The 18994-nt window shown below is 50.0% G+C and overlaps 8 protein-coding genes across 8 annotated transcripts; 5 read left to right on the forward strand and 3 right to left on the reverse strand.

Annotated features, from left to right (window-relative positions):
- Positions 1-341: 341 nt before the first annotated feature.
- Positions 342-1311, forward strand: N7462_001928 (DUF1917 domain-containing protein; the record flags this gene model as incomplete). The annotated part of the gene is made up of 2 exons (XM_057073654.1): positions 342-399; positions 452-1311. 2 exons carry the CDS (start codon positions 342-344, stop codon positions 1309-1311), a joined length of 918 nt encoding a protein of 305 aa, XP_056937295.1.
- Positions 1312-1721: 410 nt separating this feature from the next.
- Positions 1722-2600, reverse strand: N7462_001929 (COG1/VPS51 family protein; the record flags this gene model as incomplete). Its single annotated transcript, XM_057073655.1, has 1 exon — positions 1722-2600. The coding sequence occupies one exon, from the start codon at positions 2598-2600 to the stop codon at positions 1722-1724; it is 879 nt and encodes a 292-aa protein (XP_056937296.1).
- Positions 2601-2771: 171 nt separating this feature from the next.
- N7462_001930 (OB fold domain-containing protein) lies at positions 2772-3491 on the forward strand (the record flags this gene model as incomplete). Its single annotated transcript, XM_057073656.1, has 1 exon — positions 2772-3491. One exon carries the CDS (start codon positions 2772-2774, stop codon positions 3489-3491), a length of 720 nt encoding a protein of 239 aa, XP_056937297.1.
- Positions 3492-3680: 189 nt separating this feature from the next.
- Positions 3681-8052, reverse strand: N7462_001931 (SKI complex subunit tetratricopeptide repeat protein SKI3; the record flags this gene model as incomplete). Its single annotated transcript, XM_057073657.1, has 3 exons — positions 3681-7614; positions 7673-7873; positions 7937-8052. 3 exons carry the CDS (start codon positions 8050-8052, stop codon positions 3681-3683), a joined length of 4251 nt encoding a protein of 1416 aa, XP_056937298.1.
- Positions 8053-8544: 492 nt separating this feature from the next.
- Positions 8545-10961, forward strand: N7462_001932 (sterylglucosidase 1; the record flags this gene model as incomplete). Its single annotated transcript, XM_057073658.1, has 4 exons — positions 8545-8928; positions 8979-9910; positions 9960-10278; positions 10338-10961. The coding sequence occupies 4 exons, from the start codon at positions 8545-8547 to the stop codon at positions 10959-10961; spliced, it is 2259 nt and encodes a 752-aa protein (XP_056937299.1).
- Positions 10962-11765: 804 nt separating this feature from the next.
- N7462_001933 (karyopherin MSN5) lies at positions 11766-15843 on the forward strand (the record flags this gene model as incomplete). Its single annotated transcript, XM_057073659.1, has 7 exons — positions 11766-12593; positions 12655-12843; positions 12896-13367; positions 13427-13551; positions 13609-13680; positions 13733-15059; positions 15167-15843. The coding sequence occupies 7 exons, from the start codon at positions 11766-11768 to the stop codon at positions 15841-15843; spliced, it is 3690 nt and encodes a 1229-aa protein (XP_056937300.1).
- A 664-nt stretch (positions 15844-16507) lies between these two features.
- N7462_001934 (putative NADH-ubiquinone oxidoreductase subunit GRIM-19) lies at positions 16508-17163 on the reverse strand (the record flags this gene model as incomplete). Its single annotated transcript, XM_057073660.1, has 4 exons — positions 16508-16556; positions 16636-16788; positions 16837-17024; positions 17113-17163. 4 exons carry the CDS (start codon positions 17161-17163, stop codon positions 16508-16510), a joined length of 441 nt encoding a protein of 146 aa, XP_056937301.1.
- A 215-nt stretch (positions 17164-17378) lies between these two features.
- On the forward strand, positions 17379-18596 carry trm10 (tRNA (guanine(9)-N(1))-methyltransferase; the record flags this gene model as incomplete). Its single annotated transcript, XM_057073661.1, has 1 exon — positions 17379-18596. One exon carries the CDS (start codon positions 17379-17381, stop codon positions 18594-18596), a length of 1218 nt encoding a protein of 405 aa, XP_056937302.1.
- Between the last annotated feature and the right edge of the window lie 398 nt (positions 18597-18994).

The following is an 18994-nucleotide window of genomic DNA, read 5'->3' on the forward strand; positions in this document are numbered from 1 at the left end:
TTGAGCGTGGTGTTCAGAAAACGGCGACAGGGGTCTGTCCTATCCTCGATCTAGCCAATGTACGAATATCCTGTTTCTTGGAACCAGATCCGCATTTGATCAAGAAGTCTAAGGTTGTTGGCTTGTACATCGGCAATTGTATTTACAAGATCAAAATGAACGATGAAATTTCCTATTTCTTCCAGACCAGTCAAAGTGAAACATGGGACAAACGAAAGGGCAGGTGCCTCGGGGACAACGAAGCTTCCCCACACCGATAAATAAGCGTGTAGCACTTATCCGCTCCGCGCTTTCTTTTGTTCCACGAAGCAACTCAGTAAAGCTACAAAACCGAATGAGGCATGCCTTCCAACACAATAAGTCCAGAGCAGATTTTCTCAGATGATTCTAGCTTCTATGGTAAGCCCAACCATCGAACAAGAATGCCAACATCTATCTAACTTCTACACAGGTGATGATGACGAACGAGGTCGCCTGGAAGAGCTAGCAGCCTCCTATGACCCAGAGCCATTCTGGGCTGAAATTCATCCCAGAACGTTGTCTCATGTACAGCACACGCTTCGTACTCCTTCTCTCACGGTTAAACAGGAACCAGAGTGGGTTTCGAAACTGGAAGACGAGGCGGCCCCGTCTACTATCCTCCCGAAATCCAAGCGCGGCCCAAAAGAATCCATCAACGGATTTCTAAACCGATTACCCCCGTCAAAGATAGCCACTTCGGTCGTGGGCCCATGGATCTGGATGACCAAACCGCAATCTCAATTTAGCGAAGGGGATATTGCGGCCTTCTTAAGAAAAGGCACCGACCTGCTCCACAATTACGAAGAGGAGAGTGCGAACCTACGCTCTGCACATGAGAAATCAGGGGCCAAAACAACGGCTGCACTGACACGCAAGTTGAACCCGAAGCGTAGAGCCCTTGAGCAGAGCATCCTCGCTGCCGCGCGGGAAACCGGCGTGACGTCAGGCAAATGGATGCTTTTCCCAACGGTCGACCTCGTGGACGAAACGTGGAGGTCTGTTGTCATTGCCTTGGACCGAGGTGACCTGGGAGAAGTAGCCAAAGTAGCTGCAGACGATGGAGCTGGACAAGCGCGGCTGATCTGTGTCTATACGGAAGACTTTTCAGATACTGAAGACGTGAAGCGCGTACTCAGGGCGCTGGTTCAGGAAGGACTCGTGAATGAAGAAGGAAGGCCCATTTACTACAAATGCGATGCCTACACGCATCTGGATATAAAATCCGATAACGATTACGGCTTGAAAGCGAGTATGTTTTCGAGTCGAGATGTCCTTAACGGAAAGGTATGAGAGTGGGGACGCTTTGGCTTCCGGAGGCGCTGGAGATCTCCTATCACGGGTCGGAATGCTACAATAAATGAGGAATGATAACCATGATAAAATTTTGAGTGTATGGATTATAGATAACATATTTGGGGTATCTGATTGTAAATACAAAGTGGTTCATAACCTGCAAAGACCACGAACACATGCGAGAAGGCGAATTTGTCATACCCCCAAGGCTGATCTGAGGCCCTTCTAGCGCCTCGCGTGCACTGACTCCCTGAAAAAAGGATTCGAGGATTGAGAGGTTTGATTGATGGTTTTTCGCAAATTATTTGTTTGGGGAGTGCAACCCGCGTTCTGGAAATGGGCGAAGGGGTTGACATGTAGCAAGCCCAGTTCAAGCCCAAGACGAATGAATGGCAATGACGGGCATCTCAATCACCCTGGTTTGCATTGTCCATGACTTTCTCGCAGGTTTCCCGAATCTCAGCAACGCCCTTCACCTGGCCCCAAGCATCCAGCAGCTGCTGAATCTCTTTCCAGTCCTTCTCAGCCTCTTCTTGTTTCTCTTCCGCCAAAAGGGCTTGAAGGCGATCTGGCGTACCAAGCACCCATCTCACAGTCTCCTTCTCTGTGACTTTGGTATTCGATCCCGACTCGGCCTCGCGTTCTTCCTTCATCTGCCGTCGCTGTTCCTCGCCCTCTTTGATTAGACTACTTGCAGTCTCAGCAACAAACGCAATTGCCGGTCCCAGAGTCTTGGTCATAGTCAAAGGAGCACCTCGCTCATCCATACTTTTTCGCATCTTGCCAATCGTCTCCACAGCACGGATTAATTTGGAGTAATTGTCGTAGACAAGAGCCTTGCGTTCTCCATCCAAGGTCCGAATGTCTCCCACCAAGGTGTTCTCGGCTTTCAAAATCGTAGAGAGCGAGGAAGTGGATAGGAGGTGGTCGACATAACGCTGCGGTTCGAAGTCTGCATTGTCTAGTTCCGTCCCTGAGGCCAGGGTCGAGGGGTTGGATATATCGCCCGCATCGGTATTTCGCGGAACGCTGCGGGATCTGTACGCTCCTCCAGAGCTACTTGTCTCCGCACCCGGTGGCTTGAGATTGTAGTAATCCCGTAGTGCAGAGCGGTTGCGCCGGGGAATGGGGGAGATGGCTCGGGTGGTGGACGGGGTGGAGGAGGCGCTCAGCCCACCGGCGACATTAGTATTTAGCGCATCGAGCGATGGGCGAGAGGAGGCTGGAGTCGGAGAATGAGCTCTCGAGGAGGCAATGGAGGGGCGAGGGGAGGATAATGTTGACATGGTTGTTGTTACAATGGATGTCGATAGGCCGAGTCGCGCGGGTTCAGCCAGATCACCGGCTTTAAGCGGTGGTCCGTGCGTCCTTGCTTTCTCGGAGCCCTGAACCACCTCTTTCGCACTGCGTTCCAGTTCCAGCAAGGCCTCGCAAGTGGATGAGGATAGAAGCTCGAAATGGCCAGCGCTGAAGAAATAGCCTCGCAGATTCAAAACACCAAGTCTCTCGCTGTCTCTCTGTCATGGCTCAATGCGTTCCTCTCCTCGCAACGCAATATCCCAGCTTCCGCACTCTCGAAAACCGCCTTGTTCCGCATTCTGGCCTCGGATTTCCGTGAATCACTTTCGACTAGCCCTCTATCAGTATTTCCAATCGATGTTTACGATCCAAATGTCCAAGAAAGACGCCTCAAAGGTCCCATATCGGTCCAAGTGCTTGATTTCGAAGACATTGGTGCGAGTTTATGGAGCCAGGTTGAAGGAATAGAGCGCGTTGAACGAGGGGAGGCCATCCGAGGTCGTGAGATCGTGCGCACTGTATCGGTCGGCGATGATAATGAGGCATCTGAGAACGGCCAGACAGGCAACAACGGTGTTGGCGCCCCCAATGCGTCCGGGAGCAATGGATACGGTCCTCATCGGCTGATCCTTCAAGATGCAGCGGGGACGAAAGCTGTTGCTATTGAGATGCGGCGTATAGAAGGTATATCAGTGGAAAAACTTTCTATTGGCGCAAAGTTTGTGCTTCAAAATGTTACTGTCGCGCGTGGCATGGTGCTGCTGAACCCAGACACTGCTACACTGCTTGGTGGAAAGATCGAAGTACTGGATCGGCCTTGGAGGGAAGGAAGAAAAGCCAAATTGTTGAGACAAATCGCTGCAGCGGAGGGAGAATAGTCTTCAGCAATTACAAACGCGAGGAGCTAGATCTCACACAACATGTGGAAAGGCCAAAGTGGAAATATTTGAAGGTAAGTTTATATTTCAATGGGTTCATGTTTCAATGTTGACTCCTGACAAGCTTGTTGCTTGCGCACACCCCAGGCATGTTACATTCGGTGCTTTAACATTTCACATGCTTATTACCTAAGCCACTAGACCAGATACGCCGTGTTCCAACTCCTTCCAGCCTTCACTCCTCCATGGCGCAGCCATGATAGCCCGGTATGCATCACCTAGCTTGCCGGTTTGTGCATAAGCTTGGCTGAGATCCGAGGCGTCAAGGTTTCCATAGGGCGGCACGCAGCGGAGCGCTCGATCAACCGCCATCTCAGATGGGTATTGGTCATCTGAGACAGCAGACAGCTCCATCCAGCCCTGTGGCTGACCTGGCCCCAGCATCACGGCTGCAGTAGCCTCGCCCCTTTGCCGAATTTCTTCAGGAAGATTGGCGTCTTCCGTGAAACCCATGGTTGAGATGGCGCTCAGAAGCTTGATAAGTTTAGCTCGATCGTGGATGTCGATGTCTTCTCGTGTAATCATGGTATGGAGATCGGATTCCACGGCCTCAATGGCGTCCTTATCAGCATCCAAGAGAGCAATGGCCCCCAGAAGAGTGACAGCTCCAACGTGTTCTGGATGATTCTCCACGCAGTCAAAAAGTTGTTGGCGAGCCACGGACCTTTCCTCTTCGCCCCCTTTAGCCCACAGAACTTGAGCCAAGAGACATACCACGTCTGGTGCGCTATCGGCTTCTTGAAGAGCGTCACGGAACATATCAATGGCCTGGTCCATTGACTTCATATAATAGTGTGCCAGACCTGCAGTAAGGTGTGCTGACAGGCGAAGTTTACCGCATGCCTCAGGATCAAACTTCTCTGCATCTTCCTCCCCTGAGAGCGTCAATGCAGTCTCCGCCTTCTCGGCGGCTTCCTCGAATTGGCCGTTCGCGAGAATAACGCGAGCCATATCTGCGGTGGCCTGTGCATATCGCAAGAGAGAGACAGGGGATTCTGTCTCTTCGAATACGGTTTCCATGCCGGCGCAAACAACCTCCAGGCTGGACTCAGCATCAGCAACCTCGCCCATCCTCTCAGCCAGTAACGCAGACAGGTGCATAAACGGCAGGTCTGATGGATCTTGTGAGCATAATTGGTGAAGGGCGAAAAAAGGCTGTATGAGCTGAGACACTTCGTTGGAAGCTAAGGGGTCAGAAAGGAGATGATCGAACAGCGTGAGAGTGTATTGACGTTTGGGAAGAACATCAGACGAGTTAGATATATCGAATGCATGCTCAAATAGACCTCGTGCCTCCTTGGCATCCCCGTAAAGAAGGGCAAGGAAGCCCTGTCCAACCCAAGCAGCGGGATAATCAGGATCCGTAGACTGGGCACGCGTGAACGAGTCATTGGCAAGCTGAATGTCATTGTGGAGGAGGTAGAGCGCTCCAAGGTTGGTCCAGACCTGTGCACTTCGATCGTTGAGGTGCAAGCTTCGCACAAAGGCATGCTGCGCAACCCTAGGGCTCATGCTCGTGGTCACCACGCCCAGCGCATTCCAGAACTCGGAGTTGCCAGCTTCCAGCTCAATAGCTCGCTTGAAGCACCGCATCGAGGCTTTGAGGAATTTGCGGGGCTTCGTCCCCGTGTGGCTCGAGCCGGTTTGCACGCTACGGTGTGCGCGATATTCGGCCCAGCCCAGGTTATACCAAGCGACTGCCTGAGCATGTGTATCATGCACAGCAACATGGATTGCACGCTTGTACGCCAAAATTGCCATGTATACACAGAAATCAGATGACATATTATCACTGTCGCTTGAGTTAAGCCAGCTCGACCCTATGCCATCCACGTCGGTCATAAGGTCAATGGATATTGGGTCTAGCTCAGTGAGCAGCAAGGCCTTGCAATCTGAAGCTGACATCTTGTCAATTTTCTTCTTGATATAAGAGAGATTTGCACATGAATCCCCAACAGCCTTCCAGAGATTAAATATGTCACTCCGGACAGCGACAAGTGCCGAAGATACTTGAATGACTTTGCATGCAAGCTCCGCGGCAGTGTTGAATAATCCTGAGGCCAGGCTCTTCCATGAGCTTTCGCACAATGTTTGAAGAAGCGCAATGGTAACACCGATATCATTCGGTCGGGTGCTCAATATGTCCTCGTAGCTTGTAATAGCATCTTCATACTCTCCAAGTTCTCGCCGCACGTTGGCTAGCATATATCGCGCAAACCAGATATTGTCTCTTTCTCCTTCCGATAGGTTAGACTCCAGGTATTTTGCATGTTCGAAGGCCTTGGTGGCGGCAATATATCGGCCGGAATGATGGTAACTTTCTGCGAGACCGACCCAGGAGTGATAATCACCAGGTGTAATTCGCAGGGCTGCTTGAAACGAGACAATACTCTTGCTGTATTGTTGCTTGTTGATTTGGACCGTTCCAAGTGCGGCATATGGCCAGCTGTAACCCCGTCGCTTGGAACCGGGGGTAGGCTTGACCTTACCCGATTCGACTACTCGCTGCGAGATAGCTTCAACGAGGTCCCATTCTTGTTGATCCGCAAATCCTCTTGCAAGACGTTCAGCTGCCTCCACCTCCGACGAGGACAATTCAAATGCTTTGTGGAAACATCGGCGTGCCCTGGTCTTGTCCTTCTTGTAATCTGCGTAGTAGAAGCCCAGACTGGTATATGCCGGGGCATAGTTCATATTGGCCTTGATCGACGCGAGGAAGTTTGCATAAGCGCCATTCCGATTCTTCCTGGCAGCGGAAGAAGTATCTAATTCCCATTGACAATAACCGATGCGATAGAGTAATTCGGACTTGAAAATTCTGTTTTTTGGATCCAATTCATCCAGTGTTGCGAGAGCATCCTGGAGACCTTCAATCCCGGCATCCAAGTCACCGCTCAAGGCCTTGCACCAAAACAGCTCGCCTCGCACTTTGAGATTAGAAGAATCACGTTCTAAAGCCCGCTCCAAGAAAGTGACAGCATCTTTATAGTCCTCATCCACTTTCAGAATCAGACCAACTCCGAGAAGAGAAATGGTAGACTTCGGTTTTCTTTGGAGAATGGCGTCGAAGATTGCCTTAGCTTCCGGGTGATGCCGAGGGGACTGGTAATGAATCAATGCGTTGGCAAGGCTGAGGTTCAATGAATCAATAGTGTTGGGTGCCTTGCCAGCGGTCTTTCCAACAAACTCCTCCACGTTTTCCAACCCTTTCCGTGCAACCTCTACTACGCTCTCGTACTCGTCGAGCGAGAGGTAGAGGTCGGACATAATCCGGTGGGCAATGATCGATGAACGAGCGTTGTCAAGGCCCTCAGCCATCAATATCAGTCGGTCTTGAGCAGCTAACTCGATAGCCTCAGTCGCTGTTTCAGCGTCCTTGGTAGAAGCGTTGTTTTCTTGGTCGTCATCACTCGGCTCTTCCGGAGGAAATGGACTCAACTCGCTGGTCAGAAACCCCTTGAGGATTTTAGAAAGTCCGGAGTCGGGGAAGAACTCAATGAACTCGCGCAAGACATTGACATCCCATTCCGAGTAATTCTCAACATCCTTCCATTCGAGTACAATCGTCCATGCCAGCTCGAACGGATGCTTTATGGTCACCATATCTTCGGCTAGGCGATAAACTTCCTTCTTTTTGGCGGGTTTCTTGCCGGCAGCTAAGACTTCAAGCTCTTCATAGGCGCGCTCGAGGACTTTCTCCTCATACTGACGTCGGACGACATCGTCATTCGTCCAATCAATGATGCCTTTGTACAAGGCTTCCAATCCACTTTTCCGGAATGCCTCCCGCTTGACCTCAGCTGTTGTGCCCTGTTTTGTGGCCCCAAGACGGAACTTGCGTTCCCCAATCTCCTTGTTGATGTATTCTTTCTCTTCCGCTTCGGTGATCTCAATCAGGCGCTGGTAGGTTTGGGATGGGTGGGGAAGACGTCCTTCAAGAAAATCGTACAGCGGAGAGTCTGGGAGATGAATCTCCAATGCCTTCTTGTAGTACTTATCGCCATTCTTCTTAGCAAGCTTTACATATTTGTCCACAACATTCTGGCAGCGTTCCTTTTCATCACTTCACAAGGCAATCAGCTTAGTCATAACGTTTTATTCGCGAAGGAATTCACCCCTACCTATCTGCAAATATCTTCCCAAGCCTAAGGACGGCTTCGTGATAGGCGTCTAGCTTTTGACCACCTTGCTTCTCGTACAAGCTGATCAACCCTTGCCACGCTGTACGATCGCTATCCTTAATACGGGTAGCAGCAATATAGGCGTTCTCCGAATCATCGTTCTTGTTCAATTTGTCATTTGCCAGTCCGAGAAAAACGTGACTAGAAGAAGAGGCGACAGTTAGCTCTCTGCCTTGGCATGGTGGAGGGGTGATTGAGGCTCACGCATGATAATTTTGGGGATCATCTTGCACAAGTTCCTTGGCCTTTGCAGCAGCAGCTCCAAAGTCCTTTGCGTCTAAAGCTGTGCGGACAGCTTTCAATGCGGCCTTGCTCGACATGGTCCCCGAGCGCGCGCAGCATGGATGAGCGGGGAGGTCAGAGTGTGGTGGAGACGAGGATCTTTGATCGGTTAGCGCCGATACGTCACTTATCGTCTTCCGCTATCAACACCCCCAGCTTCAACTACACTCTTCGCACGCCGCATCATCTTCTGGAAAGCTCTCTTCCGCAACTTGTCTGGTAATCGGAAGTGTCTGAGATATTGCCGTTGGATATTTGGGTCTCTATTGGATGCTGTGCTGGCTGTTCCAGGTTAAGGTGCGCATGTGATATGGCTGACCGCGAGTTTCCGGGCCGCCCATCGCCCTGACTGGGCTCGTAGAGCTCTTACCCCATGTCATATCTGCGAAAGTTGACAGGACTAACTCCAAGAGTAATTAGCACAGTTCTACTATCTTCTTCCAACATTTCTTCCTCCTTGCCTTGGTAGCTAGCGTCTCTACCTGGGAGATCGCCTTCTCACCGTCGGTTACTCCACGACTTTAGGTAGAATGGGGTTGTTGCGCCTGCACATCGATGGGACAATTTTTCGAGATTCCCAGAATCGAGAGGTTGTTATCAGGGGTATCAACGTTGCAGGTGACTCCAAATATCCCAAAACGCCTGACGTGCCTTCCTATGTCCCAGACCGGTTCTTCGACGGAGATAATGTCTCGTTTGTAGGCCGGCCATTCTCGTTGGAGGATGCCCATACTCATTTCAAGCGTCTGAGAAAGTGGGGATATAATACAATCCGGTATATCTTCACTTGGGAGGCCATCGAGCACGCAGGCCCGGGGCGGTATGATCAGGAGTGGATTGCATTCACCATCGAAGTGCTGAGAATAGCGAAGAAATATGAGTTCTATGTCTTCATGGACCCACATCAGGATGTGGTAAGTCATGCTCGCGCTAAAGTGTGAAGAGTGTTTTTGACCATGTAAAGTGGTCTCGATTTTCTGGCGGTTCCGGAGCACCAATGTGGACGCTCTATGCAGCCGGTCTGGATCCAAAAGGTTTCCTTAAGACCGAAGCGGCTCTAGTCCAAAACACATACGAGAATCCTGCCGAATTTACGAAAATGATATGGAGCACAAACTACACCCGCCTTGTGTGTCAAACGATGTTCACCCTCTTTTGGGCTGGCCGCGACTTCGCCCCAAAGGCCATAATTGACGGCATGAATATACAAGACTACCTTCAAAATCACTTTATCGCAGCCTGCAAATACCTGGCTCAAAGGATCCACGAAGCTGGCGATCTCGAGCATGAGGTGGTGATTGGTTGGGAGAGTATGAATGAGCCTCATCGAGGTCTTGTTGGCATACAGGACATCTCTGTGATTCCACCAGAGCAACAGCTCCAGCTTGGGACATCCCCCACAGCATTTCAAGCAATGCTGACTGGATCTGGTCGTGCATGCGAGGAGACAACTTGGGCTGTTGGTGGATTCGGACCGTACCAAACTGGCAGAGAACTTGTGGACCCAGAGGGAGAGTCTGCATGGCTTTCAGCTGATTATGATGATAGTAAATACGGCTGGCAACGAGATATTAATTGGAAGCTTGGGAAGTGCCTTTGGGCTCAACATGGTGTCTGGGACCAAGAAACCGATTCCCTTTTACAAAAGGATTACTTCTCCAAAGTCCCGACTACAGGTGAAAAGCTGAGCTATGAGATATTCACTAACACTTACTTCTTGAACCACTATCGCAAATACAGAGATGCCATTCGAGACGTGTGGCCTGCTGCTATCCTTCTTTGCCAACCACCTGTGATGGAAGTTCCGCCAGACATCAAAGGAACCATCGATGACGATCCCAATATGGTCCACGCTGTTCACTTTTACGATGGCTTGACTCTTATGACCAAACACTGGTAAGTATTTATCCTGGGATCAGTATGTGTCTGATAGTAACGTTTTTAGGAATCGACTCTATAATGTGGATGTTATTGGCGTTCTCCGTGGGAAGTATTGGACTCCCGCTTTTGCAGTCAAGATCGGGGAGACCGCGATCCGCAACTGTCTACGTGACCAGCTCATGTTCCTTCGCGCCGAGAGCTTAAATTACATGGGCAACCATCCGTTGATTTTCACTGAGATTGGAATTCCATACGATATGGACAAAAAGCATGCATATGAGACAGGAGACTACAGCAGCCAGACTAGCGCTATGGATGCAAATCACTTTGCGCTTGAAGGGAGCATGTCTAATGGCTTTACATTGTGGCTTTACCAGGCAGAGGTGCGACCATTAGCTTTCATAGGGGATATGGACTGTTCCAGCTCGCTAACGCATTTCAGAATAACCATGAATGGGGCGATCGCTGGAATGGAGAAGATCTGTCTATTTACTCGTTAGATGATTTGGAGCTTCCAACAAAGACTGCAACGCGGTCTCTAAATCCCCATTCCCCGGCATACTCCGAAAGCCACAGCAGTGGAGATGAGCCAGAGGTTGGTCCAGGGAATCTGAAAGGTGCCCTTACATCGCCTTCGATTTCCAGTATCAGCTCTCAGCCATCGCCAAAGGGCTACCGTGCAGCCGAGGCCTTTGTCCGGCCAAGTCCCATTTATGTTAGCGGCACTCTGGATAGTCATGGTTTTGATCTCCAGAATTGCACGTTCTCCATGTCCCTGACTGCCAAAGCATCTACTCCGTCCGAGAGCCCGACTGAAATATATATCCCTGAATTTCACTTCCCTGGGAACGAAACCATCATCACGGTCAGTGGTGGTAAATGGGATATTGACTTTCAGCAAATCGGACCCATCAGTATGCAACGACTTCGATGGTGGCATGCAGAAGGAGAACAGGACATCAGGATTGAAGGGGTCAAGCGCAAGACAGGAGAATATGCTAATCCTTCCGGGGAGGACGTGACTTATCTTGAACAGTGTCAGAAAGGCGATTGCCAAATAATGTGATGTGATGCTATAATGAAATTTGCCCTCATGTCTGCTATCTTATCTTAAATCAACAATAACTTTGATCTGACGTTTGTATCGCGATTAATTAATTGAAAAAGCAATGTAGATTGCGGGCGCTAAGCGGTCTAGTTTTGGGACCCATGGATCGCGTGCAGGGAGATAAGATAAACAACCGGTGACGATTGAGGGGCAGAGCTATGAGAACCAGGCAAACAGAACAAGGAAGAAAAAAACAAAAAGAGAGAAACGAAGCAATTGAAAGCCCTGTTAAGCCGGCATATAGTACGTTCTTCTTTGTTATAGTTGCGAGGGAAGAGGGAGCGGTGTGCCTTCATGGTGGCCAGCGGAAAATTCTCAGCCCGGCAATACTCAAACTTCGCTCCGGCTCCGTCCCGTTGCTCACCAAACCCATCCGCCTAAACCGCCAGCCGCCGCCAACAAAGACCCTCTTGCCCCCAATCATACAGCTGATACTGTCCTTCCTCACTTCCAATCTGCACCCACCTTCGTTTATCAACGTGCAAAACTTTGCAACCCTTTGAATGGCCGTTGCTACTGTCTCCGATTACTAAATATCTCACGGACAGGGTCAACGGCCATACCAACCACCACAGACACCCCGCGGGTTCGACTTCCTTGGCCTTGAAGGGCAGTGCTGCTTCCAACTTTAAGCCAAATACCTCTTCCTGAACGATTTGAACTGCTAGAAAACTCTTTTGCATCTTGTACACCTCTCGCGCTTCGCACCCCTCTGACATCTCTCCCATTTCATCGCCTTGTGGTACCTGGCGCGCCGACGACATGGCTGCGGAGGAGCTGTCGGAGGCCGGCATGGCTGATATTATTCGTGCACTTGAAGTGATTCATAGCCCTACGTCCACGAACCAACTTCGCAAAGAGGCTTTAGCCTTTGTGGAGTCGCTGAAAGACAACGATGCTGCCGCTCGCAACGGCTTTCTGCTTGCATCCCGCGTGGACCATGCCCCTGTGGTGCGGTATTTCGGCCTGACACTCCTGGACCATGTCCTCCGGCATCTCTCATTCACCAACCCCGGCGAATCCACGAACCTCCGGTCGATGATACTGCAACTTGCCGAGAACATTCGCCCCGAGGACCCAAGTTACTTCCGAAATAAGATCCCTCAGCTTTGGTCGGAAGCCGCCAAGAAGAGCTGGGGCTTGGACTGGATGGACATGGACGAAACACTGGTCAAGTTCTGGGGAGCGTCGCTGGTACACAATGAGTTGGTCCTCTCGGTTCTAGAGACCATGTCAGAAGATGTCTTCTTTAGGGAGGATACAGTTTCGTCTTTGCGCGGATCTGAGCTTAATCGCGCACTTGTAGAGATATTCACACCTGCGGGGATAGTTGAACAGATTAATCCGGACAAGAAGACCAACGCCTTGTTGCGATCTGGCCAAGAAGGCTGGCTTGTTCGGATATGTGAGTTCCTCGAGAATTGCATTCAGAACGTGTCGAGCTCAACCCAAGCTCGGGATTCCGCTGTCAAAGCTCTCACGGCTCTAAGATCCGCGCTCTCCTGGTCCGTTTACAAAGCTGTCGTGGCAGGGCAAGTCGTTTCCAGCGTCTTCAGGGCCTTGACCTGTGAAAATGAACAAGTGTTGCTGGTGAGAAAAAGCTAGACTCTGGCGTTGGTTGAAATTGACACTTGATGCTAACTCTATTTAGGCTGCGGTGGAAGCTCTGCATGCCCTTTATGGGAGAAATAACATGGGAAATGAAGAATCTCATGGTTTGGTTTGTCTAATCTTCGAACCAGATTATCTCAATACCCTTCAAAATCTATATCAATGGTCAGTGGTGGGACCTAGTGATGTCGATGAGCCGAAGTATCTGATTTCCAAAAAGCTTTCTGAGGTAGGGCTTCCGAAGACTTGATTGTTGATCTCCAATATGCTAATTTAATTAGATGGTGTCTTATGTCGCCGGTTGCTTGGAAGATGAAAGATTCCTCCGAGACACCATGCACCGGTTGGACCTGCCGCCATTTTTCAATTTTATGTTGAACATCATGCAGCATCAGAGTCTTACAGTTTCTATTCCAGTTTTACACTTGTGGTCTCGACTACTGGGTATTCAGAAGGTTGGCAGTCTTGAATATGTTGTAAGCCAGACTCCGGTTTTCCTGAACATTTGCACTCAACGTTTGATACGCTGGGAATCTCTCCCGGTGGAGTCAGAAGATCCAACTGTGGAATTCCTGGTTGAGGATATCGATACTATCCCTGAACGTCATGCATTTTGCGGAAACTATCGACGGTACTGCTCATCGATTATTGAGACAATTACACAAAAGCGCCCCCAGGAAGCCGTACGCGAGATCCTCGGTAGAGTGGATGACAACCTCAACAACTTGTACAGCGGCGTGGAGCATTTTCAAAGTAACATTCCCCTGCAATTCTTATAAAGCTTAGTGCGCATATTAATCAAATTACCGCAGTGCAAACGTTCAACAAATCTTCCATTCCTCTCATGCGCGCCGACGCTCAATTTGCAGTGGTTGAGGCCGTCATCAAGGGCTATACCAAATGGATCGATGCTCACGGGAAGGCGCCACAAAAAGATGTAGGCCTCTATGTTGACCCTTCTTGTCAACTATCACTAACATTCTTCATTCTGTAGGAGCAGGAGCGCAGCCAGCTGGAATTGGCAGTGGAAAGCTGGGCTTCCACACTAATGCAACGGACCTATGAGGTTGGACCAGAATATGCTTTTGCGCATATTTATCATGCTAACAACTCTCCAGGATCCCGTTCTGAAGCAACGAGTCATCAAGTTGGTCGTTGATATCTCGTCGCGAGCTTTGGACAACCACCCAGCCTTTGCCCTCAAGGTTCTAGAGCACATTCTGATGACACGACTACCAGACCAGCCTCAATTTCCTGCCTATTCGGAAGCTGTCAAGGAGCTTCATGGATTGGCAAGCCATGAACTGCGTCGCCTTGCGATTCGCTATGCAGATTATTTCTCCACGTTTTATGACCTACTTGAGCCAAAGATCAGAGAAATTACACAGACCAACCGCGTGGATGACAAGCTGCAGATGGAGCTGACATCAATCCTGCTCATTATCATGCAACGTGCAAACAATATTGACCCGAACTTGCGTCAGACCCGTCTGGCCTCTTTCCTTGCGCCTATCAGAGATGCATGGCAGGACGAGGAGTTCCGCCGCATGAGCTCGTCTTTCGACGGATTCTGTGCTATGCTTGGATTAGAGAATGTTGGTACGTATATGCAGGCTAAACAAGCACACAAGCTCGATGATTGGGCTTCGGTTCAGTTAGATAGTGAAGGCAAACTTGTCCAAGAGGAGATGACCAGAAAGTTCCAAATGCTGCCGCTTCGTGGGACGAAAACAATGCTTGCAGTCTCGACGGATAAGCTGAAAAGATCCTCGCCTGCGTACAATGTGTCTTGCGATATGTGGCAGGAGCTTATTCCTCTACTCCTTCCTACTTTGCTTCAGCTGCTGAGCCATGCCCACGCTTTCCACAACCCGGCAAACTGGGCCGTTAGTGACGATATGCGGGCTGTTGTTGAGCGGATTTTGACAGATCGATTTTGGCAAGCTGGTATCTCTACTGGCAGCCGCGATGATTTCTACGCTAAAATCACTGCATCCAAGGCGACGCTGGAAGGATTTGCATCGTCTGTTCGGGGCAAAATTAGGGCAGTTCGTGAGTCCTGCTACTCTATGCTTTTTAGCATGAGCAGAATGCGTCATCAGTTCTACGGATTCGCGGAACTCCCCACTCCCTTGTCCGAGGCTCTGTTCAAGGACGCTGAACATCTTTCCTCTCACCAGTTCTCGGTGTTGCTCAATATCTCCCGTTGTTTGATTGACGATTGCCCTGTTCAGTATCGCAGCCAATTCCTTCCACCTATGCTGGCTACTCTGTTCAGAAGCATCGACCGGAAGATCACTAACGAGTGGGAGATCATTGAGCAACGAAAAAACGTGACTTCCGATGGTGACCTGACCGATGAAATGAAGTCCGAAAGTGTCCTGCGCCAATTAACTTATTCAGCCGTCATCATGGTGGCCAGCTTGTTTGATCCCCAAAGAGGAGGTATGAAACACCATCGTTGCTTCCTCCACCCAGATATGAAAACACCAGATTTTTATATATGAGACCATTTTTATTGAACCTTGTACTGATTTCTCACATTTGCACAGATCCCGATCGGACGGAGACAGATCCCAGCGCACCACAACCAACCCCTGAACTCGCGGATTCCCTTCGCCATTTCGTTCTATCTTCCGCAGATATTTTTGAGCCTGTCATGCTTTTCTGTACCCATGCTCTTCGCATGCGAGATACTCGATGCTGTAGCATCATCACCCGTGTGATCCGCTCTATCTTGGCTGATTTTGCTCCTCCCAACAACAGTCCAACAACGGTCACAATTCGCGAATTCATCTGTACTGATGTACTTAAGGCCTGCATCACATCAGTACACGAGTCATATTTTGTGGATATGCAAAAGGAGCTTGCTCAACTGATCGCTTCGATCTGGGTTCTTTATGGATTCTGCAGCCAGACTCCTCGATCCCTCTTCCTCAGTTTGCCTGGTATCACCGAACAGAAGGTGTCCCAGACTGAGACAGCTCTTCAGCGGTGTACTTCTCCTCGTCAGCAAAGAGCGCTGATCCTGGAGCTTCTCGAACCTCTTCGTGGCGTCAGTATCGCTGAGCAAGGGAAGATCCTTGGCTCTCGAGAGGAGCGGCGCAAAGCAAGAACTGCCCTCCAGGAAAGATATATGACCAATGAGATGGAAACTCAGCAGGAAAATCACCGTGTTGATATCAATGACGGACCGGATCTTTCTGGGGTTGCCGATATGTTCGGTTAGATAAGGTATTCTACTATGCTTTCTTGCGGCATCATGTTTTCTGTGCCATTTCCTAGCCACCCTTACAACTGGTCGTGCAGACCTCGTCACACCCGTTTGCATCCCAAGCGCATGATCTTGATGTTCCCCCTCCCCTATATTCTTTGTCTCATGATTTTCTTCTGTTCACTTGCGACCTTGCGGACTACCCCCTGGAGGCGGCGCTCTGAGAATAATACCATAGACGGGCATCTATCATCCCATAGACGCTCAAAAACAAACTTGAACGTGCCCAAGCACCATATACATACGAAATTCAAATCCTTAAATGGAATAAAGAAAAAGCCTTTCGATTCATGATTTCCAAGGGCTTACAAGGAATCGGCCTGCCTCGGGAATGATCTTTTGGCCATGGAATGTAACATAAAAGACTTATTGCGAAACAAAAAAAACTAGATCCTTCCTAGTAACGATATATCTACAATGTTTTCCTTGAGCCTGCCGCTCCTCACGACTGGGATCCACGCCTTTATGAGATCTCCACCACCTTCCTTCCGTCTTGCTCAATGAACTCGAGTCCCAATTCTCTTCAATGCAATGAGGCATTCCACAAAACGACACCATATGCGACCAGACCGTAAAAGAGAAAGAAATACAGAAGTGGCCGGGAGGAGAGTGATCGAATCTATTGGGTGATCTTGGACGGGGTATAGACGAAAGTAGGGCGGACGAAACTGTTCGAAATGAGATATAATTAGAGATAATTCATCCACAATCAAGACATAAGTCAAGAATATTGGCGGTATGACATACCGATCCGAGTTGTAAATCTTGCTCTCGGTACCGAGGAGCTCCTTCTCACGCGCCTTATCAGCGTAGTACCGACGGACCTGGTCGCGGTCTTCCTCTGCCTGGAGGAGAGGGGCGAGGTAAAGACGACCCCACATCTTCTCACGGGCAAGTTCACTAAACAAAGCAAAGGGAATGTTATTAGCCTTTGTCTATATAATATACCGGTGCTCCGTCCGAATCTCGGTTTCCAATTGCAGTATTCGGGGCCGAACGGAAAGGCACTTGCCAGTGCGCGGGACATACCGTTGCTCGCGGACACCCTGGAAGTATCGGTAGAATCCATAAGCCATGATCAAGTGCATGCCGGCCATGTAGTAAAAGGGTTTGAAGCCACGGGCGGGGACATTGCGCTGGAGATCGAAGGAGCGAGTCAGTTGATGCTGGAGTGCAATGGGTCGGGAGGGGCCGGTCGCTTCCAAAGCGCCATCAATTAGATACCTTATATTGCACCTGGGCATAACCCCCCACGGGGGGCATATCCTGAGGCATGGTGGGCTGGAATGGGCTGTTGGAGGCTTGAGGAAGCAAACGAGGAGTCGCCAGAGAAGTTGGTGACGGGTATCACGTGAGTGTGCACAGTAATACCCGCTGCGGCGGCTGCTATTGGTTGGCGGGGCTCGATGGACTTTTCTTCGATGATCTACTGTTTGACAGTCTAACTCTTTCTGCGGTGAAACACGGATTTCATGCCCGCCAGTCATACAATGGATGAAGAGGAGAGACCAAGAAAGCTCGCAAAACTCGACCACGATGAGGAGACAACCAATCACGAACTCGGCCCAGCAATGACCGGCGCTGTGACAGTTGACGATGAGCTGCATTTAGCGAACGCGCCCGTAAATGACGGCTCGAAAGCTGGACCTTCAGAAATCCTCGACGCGCACGAATCGGAACTCGCTATCTCATGTGCACCAGCTGATTATACCCAAGATGCGGAGCCGAAAATATCTAAGAACCAGCTCAGGAAGCTTCGCCGCAAAGAGCAATGGGAAGCTGGTCGCGAGGAACGCAAGGTCAAGCGAAGGGAGCAGGCAGCCAAAAAGAAAGAGCGACGGCACCAGATGATTAAAGAAGCAAGAGAAACTGGGGGCCAGGAAGCAGTGCTAGCTTTGCGGAAGCAATGGGAAACCACCAGGTCGAAATCCAGGAAGTCCACTCTGTTGCCCATCGGCATTATTATTGATTGCAGCTACGACGAACTTATGAAAGACGGCGAGCGTATTTCTCTGGCGGGACAATTGACGCGTTCCTACTCGGATAACAATCGGGCCACCTGGCGCTCACACTTAATGTTTAGCTCGTTCAACAAACTACTCAAGGAGCGATTTGATACCGTGCTGTGGGCGCACAAGAATTGGAAGGGCATTCGCCTGATCCCGGAGGACTTCGTGCATGGCGCCGACCTTTTAAAGGCAGATATGGCCTCCCCTCGAGGTGGACAGCTAGTCGGTCCTTTCGCTGACAAGACTGACGCCAAGCCCGAGGATGGAGAAGTGATATATCTCAGCAGTGACAGTGACAACACACTGACCGAGCTGAACCCCTATGGCACCTACATTATTGGTGGTCTTGTCGATAAGAATCGCCATAAGGCTATCTGCTATAAAACTGCCGTGGAAAAGGGCATCAAGACCGCCAAACTCCCCATTGGAGACTATGTCCAGATGGCCTCCCGCTCCGTGTTGACTACCAACCATGTGGTTGACATCATGTTGAAATGGCTGGAAGTTCGAGATTGGGGTGAAGCTTTTATGACGGTAATCCCACAGAGAAAAGGTGGCAAATTGAAGGACTCAGCAGATGGTGCAGAAGATCACGAGGTGGACGGCGAGGAGGAAGAAACGAACCTGGAGAAGCTCGCGAAGCAAATGGAGGTTGAGCAAGAAGAGGTTGGGGATGACGACGCTGAGCGCGAAGCGTGAATATCAAATGAGAGAGGACTACCTCATTGGTTCAATATTTACAAGGCTTCATGGAGTGTAACTTATGATTCAATCTTCCGGTATGGAGTATATACTTATTTTCGGACTTCAAAATGTAGTTCGACTGGCGAGTTCTGCCGCTGATAGCCGGCATGATTACCTCATCCTTCACTAGCCACGCGCTAATAGCGCCACAGTCGATGACGGAGGCGATTTTCTTGTGATGCGTTTACCTCTCTTTTTCTTCAGTTTGTCCCTCTTCTCTCCAGACACTGGCAGGGAGCGCCTCTTTCCGGTCGTCCCTTTTTCCTCTTTCCTTCCATATAACGCTCCTTTCTTTCCCCCGCCCTTTTCTTTCATCTACATCTTATCTCACACCCCTGTCATTTTGGTAGCTG

Source organism: Penicillium macrosclerotiorum, assembly GCF_028827735.1.
Source record: "Penicillium macrosclerotiorum strain IBT 26536 chromosome Unknown utg000002l_segment0_segment0, whole genome shotgun sequence".
In the NCBI taxonomy this organism is placed as follows: Eukaryota; Fungi; Ascomycota; class Eurotiomycetes; order Eurotiales; family Aspergillaceae; genus Penicillium; species Penicillium macrosclerotiorum.